The following is a 6,977-nucleotide window of genomic DNA, read 5'->3' as shown; positions in this document are numbered from 1 at the left end:
CTTTTTTTTTTCTTATTATCTTACAATTTGCTGTTTAGGTCTCCCATTGTGTAATTTCTTACCTTTTTCCTTTCATAAATTAATTATTGATTCTTTTTTACCCCCACAAATCTATTTGACTTAAATAGTTGAAAGCAGTTTCAAACTTACAATAAATCACTACTATTTTTTTCCCTTGCATAGAGCATGGTTAGTTTTGTACAAAGTGTGATAAAAAATTAGATTATAATAATAATAAATAATATTTGTATTTGAAGTTTTAACAACTCAAAATTTAAAAAAAAAAAAAAAAATTGTGTGTGAAAAATAGGCTTACAATATGGTTTGGCTAAATTACTATTTTGGACCCTAACATTTATACTATGTGTCAATTGTTCCTAATGTTTCAAATGTCACTTTAGTGTTGTGTCATAATAGTCTATTTCATTAAGTAATAAATTGAAAATACTGATGTGACTAATGGTCAAAATAAAAATAAAAATAAAATTATTCTTATACCATTAGGTTGCCCCATGAATAGCCAACTAGACTTAAAAAAGTCCATCTAAATTGAATTGGGATTTCAAAATCCCTAAAATCACGAATTCAAAATCAAATTCACGAATGAAGAAGAAAATATTAAGGAAAATGAAAGTGGAGGAGAAAAAAAAAGGAAAGAGAAATGCCATCTAAGTGATTGATGAGAGGTGTTCCTAAAAAAAATTATTAAGAGGTGGTCATTTTAAATAAGGGCAGGTTTAGTTTGATATATTGAATAAAGATTATGACGTGAATGATAATCTTTATTATATTGAATAAAATGTGTTATAATGAAATAACTAAACATATAGTTGTAAGTTGTAATAAAGCATAAAGATCAATATTGAAGAAATATTTTAAAAATAAAACTTAAGAATATTTTAATATTTGATAGAAAGGTTTATTTCCTAATAAATTTTTATTTTTTATAATTTGTATATGCATATTAAAAGTTTGCATATTTGGATTATTTGTAATTTACCAAATACACCCTTAATTTTTATGTTAATTGGATCATTAATCTTTTTTTATATACAAAATAAAAATTTTATTCTAACTTAATCTAAGTGTATATGTATGTGAAAGCTCTCTTGAGAAAACTTGAATTCTGACATTGTCCTGTGCACTCCACAAGCACTTATACTTGTGAAGTGACCATATCACCATGGATGTATGGTGGTATTAATTGGATCATTTAATGTGATACATATGTCAGCATTCTGTTAGACATGTCATTAAACTCCATTAGATGCGGAAAAGGATAAAATTGGAGCAATGTAACAAAACCAAAAGAAGTCTTTTGATTTTGGTACAATTGAATTTATGATTATCAAAATCAAATCACCCCATAAAGAAGGGTTTTTTTTTTTTTTTTTTAACATAAAAAAAAATAAAAAAATAAAAATAAAAAACCGATCCTATCAAATCTTAATAATTTTGGTACAAACCTGACCCGGCATGGGCTATTCAACCATATGTTTTGAAATGAACATCTATGCTTGCTGACAAAATTTGTAGCTGCGCCTGTTCCATCAAATTGAGTAATGCCATCTTGAATGGGATTAAAAAAAAGAGTCTGGTTAATGCGTTGAAAATGAAATATTACGCGTTTCTCTTGGCACCCGCGCCTTACCTTTGCCTTTATAACCATGTATTCCCGTATTAAATAATGAACCACTACGTTATGGTTATTGCAAAGTTCATAATTTCACTTTCTTTATGGTACAAACTAAATTTAATACATCAACATTATTTACATGTACAATTACAACAAGTAGCTGTATAATCTATGACTACAACCGCATTACATTCATGTTGGTTTATATTTTAACTTTCATTTCTCTGCAAAACATTTTGGTAGGCATAATTTTCAAACAACCAAGTTATCAAATAGTTAATGCAACAAGCAATAAAAATACACATAAAATACCACAATTATATGATTATATATATGATAACAAGAATATATATAATTAGAGCTGCGGGCTACATGTTTTGCAATTGCAGCCACTTCAGACCTTACAACTTTTACCAAATGCTGGATTTTAAACTAACCAGCTCCACTAACATAGACACCACCACCTTTAAGTCAATTAAAAAAAAAAAAAAAGAGTAAAGAAACATAAAAGTAAAATAAAAAAGAGAAAGTCACCACTAAGTCACTTTTTTTATATGGTGAGGAATAATAGTGACTTTCAATCATACCTATTTGACCCTCTTTTTCCGTTAATATCCATCCTATCAAAAAGCCCAATACACCCAAGTCCCAACTATTATACTATTAATTAATTCGCTCAGTCTCTCTCCCACCATTAACTTCAAAATTTTCCCGGGAAAATAGAGGGAAAGAAATTGAAGGCGGGAAATTTGAAATCCATGAAAGTTAATTAGACACGGAAATTCTTTCCCGTGAAAGTCTGACCGAACTGCCAATTAGCTGGCGCCACGTTGTGAGAGGTAGAGGTACGCCTATCACTTCCCGTGACCCTGAATGAAAGACTCTGGCCCACCAAAACCGCGTTGGATTGCCAGTTCTGGCCCCAGTTACGGCTCATGCTCATCCATTCTGTGTTTGCTCCTTTTATGCTCACCCTCACTATGTCCCCTGCTCCTGCCACGTTCGTCACCAATACCAGGTTGAAGTATCGGAAACCGTTGATTGTGAATCTGATTCCCCCTAGCTTCCTGCATGGGACCCTGTATTCCCAAATAACAAACATTATAACACTACTACATAACTCTAACATATATAAGCAAATCTTAATGATTCTAATTCGCACTTATAATTTGTTAACATTTCTCATAATTAAATGGGTCAGCGCTCTAGTCTCTGGGGTCAAACAGTTTTATTCTATAAAAGGGACCCATTAAAATACTACTAGTTGTGATTAGGGTGGATGATTGAAGGGTCACTTTTGGGAAGGTGAAAAACCCAAGGTTTGACTGGGAATTTCAGGTAATTAGTAAAAATAAAAGGTAGGAAGGGACTGGTACGCAGTCCCAAAAGGAAAAGCTGTGAACTTTTCGCATTCACGAGTCACATAAGCATGGGACAACGTGAAATATGTCGAGGATTTTTCTGACTCTTTAATTAAAAGCACGGCCCTATCCTGATTTGCAGAGAAAATAAATTCCATTAAATATTACTACTATTACGGAATGGTCCTGATTCTGGCTTCTGCAAATTACCGAAAATACCCTCCTCCTACCTTTGGAAATTGTAATTTGTTCTTTTTGGCATGATAATAAGATTTGTGAAAAAAGTGTCGGTAATTTCGTCATTATGTACCAACAGGCCATGTCAAGCCACCGAAAGTGCGCAAAATGTTCGAGGAATTTTAGAGTATGTTTGTTACATGAAGTTAAGAACTGAAAATCTATATTTAAAAATATGTGTGAAAATATGTGATTGAGAAAAAGTGTGATAAATAATATTTAAAAATTAAAAATATGTATTTATTAAATAAATATGTATGTGTGAAAAGTTTAAATGTGTAAAAATATGTATAATATTATTTAAAAATTAAAAATATGTGTTTGCATAAGCGTAGTAAACGAGAAATTATAGAGTCCTTTGGTAGACTACGTCACTCCTTTATCATTCTACTAAAAAAACTACCGTTTGTTTAAAATTCCTGAGTTTATAATTAATTCCTATTTAAAAAAATTTCCTAACTAACAATTTTAGACATACGAAAGATTTTTTTTTTAGTAAAATAATAAACCATTCTACGTGGATCTTATAATTTCTCGCAGCAAACGGTGCCTTAAGACCTGATTTCCGTTGGAAAAAGGTAAAACGACGAAAAACTGAATAGATTCTCAACAAAGACTGTCACTAGTGCCGAGATTCTGTTAAAGGCTCTCGTTTGTTTCCCGAGAAAAACAAAAAAAAACGCAGTCCCAAAAGGAAAAGCTGTGAACTTTTCGCATTCACGAGTCACATAAGCATGGGACAACGTGAAATATGTCGAGGATTTTTCTGACTCTTTAATTAAAAGCACGGCCCTATCCTGATTTGCAGCGAAAATAAATTCCATTAAATATTACTACTATTACGGAATGGTCCTGATTCTGGCTTCTGCAAATTACCGAAAATACCCTCCTCCTACCTTTGGAAATTGTAATTTGTTCTCTTTGGCATGATAATAAGATTTGTGAAAAAGTGTCGGTAATTTCGTCATTATGTACCAACAGGCCATGTCAAGCCACCGAAAGTGCGCAAAATGTTCGAGGAATTTTAGAGTATGTTTGTTACATGAAATTAAGAACTGAAAATCTATATTTAAAAATGTGTGAAAATACGTGCGATTGAGTGAAAAAGTGTGATAAATAATATTTAAAAATTAAAAATAAGTATTTATTAAATAAATATGTATGTGTGAAAAATTTAAATATGTAAAAATATGTATAATATTATTTAAAAATTAAAAATATGTATTTACGTAAGCATAGTAAACGAGAAATTAGTCTTTGGTAGACTCCGTCACTCTTTTATCATTCTACTAAAAAAACTACCGATTGTTTAAAATTTCTAAGTTTATAATTAATTCTTATTTAAAAAAATTTTTTAACTAACAATTTTAGACAAACGAAAGATTTTTTTAGGTAAAATAACAAACCATTCTACGTGGATCTTATAATTTCTCGCAGCAAACGGTGCCTTAAGACCTGATTTCCGTTGGGAAAAGGTAAAACGACGAAAAACTGAATAGATTCTCAACAAAGACTGTCACTAGTGCCGAGATTCTGTTAAAGGCTCTCGTTTGTTTCCCGAGAAAAACAAAAAAAAAAACCTAAAATGAACATTAATATTGGATTTGAGGAAAAAAAAAGGGGCATATCAGTCAACTCAAGTAATAAAGAACCGTTTGACAAAAGAACAGTATACTTGGCCTGAAAGCAAAAGGTAAAAAAGGCCGAGAGAGAGAGAGAGAGAGAGGTTGACTCACCGGCGGTAAGAGACGGGGACGATCCCGGCACGGTACTCGGCGATCTTGAGGAACATGGGCATGGCGAGGTCGAAGTGAGGCCTAGGAGGGTTGCACCAGCCGCCATTGTCACTTGGAAGAGCAAAGTTGGGAGGGCAAAAGTTGGTGGCAGTGACTATGATGGAAGGGTTGCCAGGGTTGCACCACCTTGGGTCCTCGTTGCACTTGATCTCAAAGCACGCACCGCAGCTCAGGCCATTGTTGAAAAGTGCTGTGCTAGATGGAAGGGTTGCCAGGGTTGCACCACCTTGGGTCCTCGTTGCACTTGATCTCAAAGCACGCACCGCAGCTCAGGCCATTGTTGAAAAGTGCTGTGCTCAGTGCCGCCGTGTTCACTCCGTAGCCTTGGCTGTACAGATTTCCGTACCCACAAGCACCACCTAATAACAAAAAGAAAAAAACCGTTACTGTTTTTGTTTCATTCTAACGTAGGTTCGTGCTAAACTTGATAAATTACACATGTAACTGTAAAGTTGCTAAACAGAGTAATGAAAATGTTGGTGGTAAAAATGGATTAATGGGGTTTGTTTTGCATGTTTTTGCAAGTGGGATTTGTGCAGAAAATGAAGAAATGAAAAGTACAATGCAGAGTGTATTTTTGGACAGAGTACCCATAGTTCCAGATGCGTCGCTGCCACCGTAGAATGTAGCGTGGGCACTCTCCCATGTTCCACCGCTGTAAATCCCTGGGATTTTAGCGTTAGCCAGAGCAAAAAGCGAGAGAAGCGAAGCAATAGCAATGCAGGGCATGGTCACGGAAGCCATTTGTGTGCTTTTGAGAGAGAGAGAGAGAGAGATGTTAATGTGTTGTGTATGGTTGAGGCGATTGGAAAGAGGAATGAGAATGGGGGGGTATTTATGGAGAAGCTGAGGGTTTGGGGAATCAATTCACTAGTGGCGGAGTCAGAGGGATCTGAATTTTATTTATTTTATTTTTTAATTATGGGTCGAATTATTACCGCATATTTAATGCTCTTTGCTTGCCTCTCTCTCTCTCTCTCTCTCTCTCTCTCTCATATCTATTTTCTGTAGTTAAAAAAAGTTTTTTGTTTTTTTAAAGCAAAATTGTCCTCTAGATAAATTGTCAGGCTAAATTATAGTAAAGTAATCAACTATTCATGATCATTAAAACTTTTTCATAATTGTATATATAATTCTAAGTATACTGTTATTATTTAGTATTAATCTTAGTCAATCAAGGATAAACATCTTCTAATGTGAGTTATTTTTTAGTACTCTTAGAACATTCACATTCTAAAATTCTATCTCATCCTATTTTACCATCTCAAAAAATTACTTTATCAATTATATTATATTATTTTATAATACATCTAACATCCTATAATTTTATTTTTTTCTCATTTTATTTAAATATTCTACTTTATACCTTTTTTTTTTCTTCCTTTTCGTCTCTTTCTCCCTTAACCTCTAGCAGCTGCCACAACAAATAAAACTAAAATAGTTCAACACACAGTCACTCTCATAGCCACCACCAATACACAGTCACCTCCACATATCCCAGCACCAACCACCAGACCATCAAACCAAAACCACATAAATAAATAAAAAATAAAAACCTATAAAACATCAATTCAAACCAAGCCAAAACCCCTCCATTGAAGCCACCATCAAACCAAGCAAAAAAAAAAAAAAAATCACCATCGGAGCTACCAATGGAACCACATACACAACACCGATCCAAACCCAGAAACCCACCAATCTCCACCGATCCAAATCCACCAATCTCCACAATCCAAACCCACCAGCCACAACTGTTCCAAACCCATGCCACCACCTGACCCATGATACACCAATCCACCTATCCAAACCCACGACCTGACCAACGACCCATTGGAGCAAACAGCACCACATCGAAGCAAAACATTGAAGCCACATCAGAGCAAAACATCGAGACGTGACCTGGGCTTGGCGTTGCTGGGCGATGGTGGCCAATGGTGGCCTGAGGGA

The 6,977-nt window shown here is 34.1% G+C and overlaps 1 protein-coding gene across 1 annotated transcript; it reads right to left on the bottom strand.

Moving 5' to 3' along the window:
* Positions 1 to 1,945: 1,945 nt before the first annotated feature.
* LOC111983161 (expansin-A6) lies at positions 1,946 to 5,884 on the bottom strand. The gene is made up of 4 exons (XM_065768066.1): positions 5,621 to 5,884; positions 5,257 to 5,389; positions 4,971 to 5,156; positions 1,946 to 2,715 (listed from the first exon to the last, which is right to left on the bottom strand). Exons 1-4 carry the CDS (start codon positions 5,772 to 5,774, stop codon positions 2,406 to 2,408), a joined length of 783 nt encoding a protein of 260 aa, XP_065624138.1. The 5' UTR covers positions 5,775 to 5,884; the 3' UTR covers positions 1,946 to 2,405.
* Positions 5,885 to 6,977: the final 1,093 nt, after the last annotated feature.

Source organism: Quercus suber, unplaced genomic scaffold (assembly GCF_002906115.3).
Source record: "Quercus suber isolate HL8 unplaced genomic scaffold, Cork oak 2.0 scaffold_885, whole genome shotgun sequence".
Taxonomy (NCBI): Eukaryota; Viridiplantae; Streptophyta; class Magnoliopsida; order Fagales; family Fagaceae; genus Quercus; species Quercus suber.
The sequence above is the reverse complement of the archived record's forward strand: the minus strand, read 5'-3'. Positions and strand labels throughout refer to the sequence as shown.

Coding starts and splice junctions, on each gene's coding strand:
- LOC111983161 (XM_065768066.1), bottom strand. CDS start 5,774: ATGGCTTCCGTGACCATGCCCTGCATTGCTATTGCTTCGCTTCTCTCG. Junction 5,390..5,620: donor CGACGCATCTGGAACTATGG/GTACTCTGTCCA, acceptor TTTTGTTATTAG/GTGGTGCTTGTGGGTACGGA. Junction 2,716..4,970: donor GTCCCCGTCTCTTACCGCCG/GTGAGTCAACCT, acceptor TTGGGAATACAG/GGTCCCATGCAGGAAGCTAG.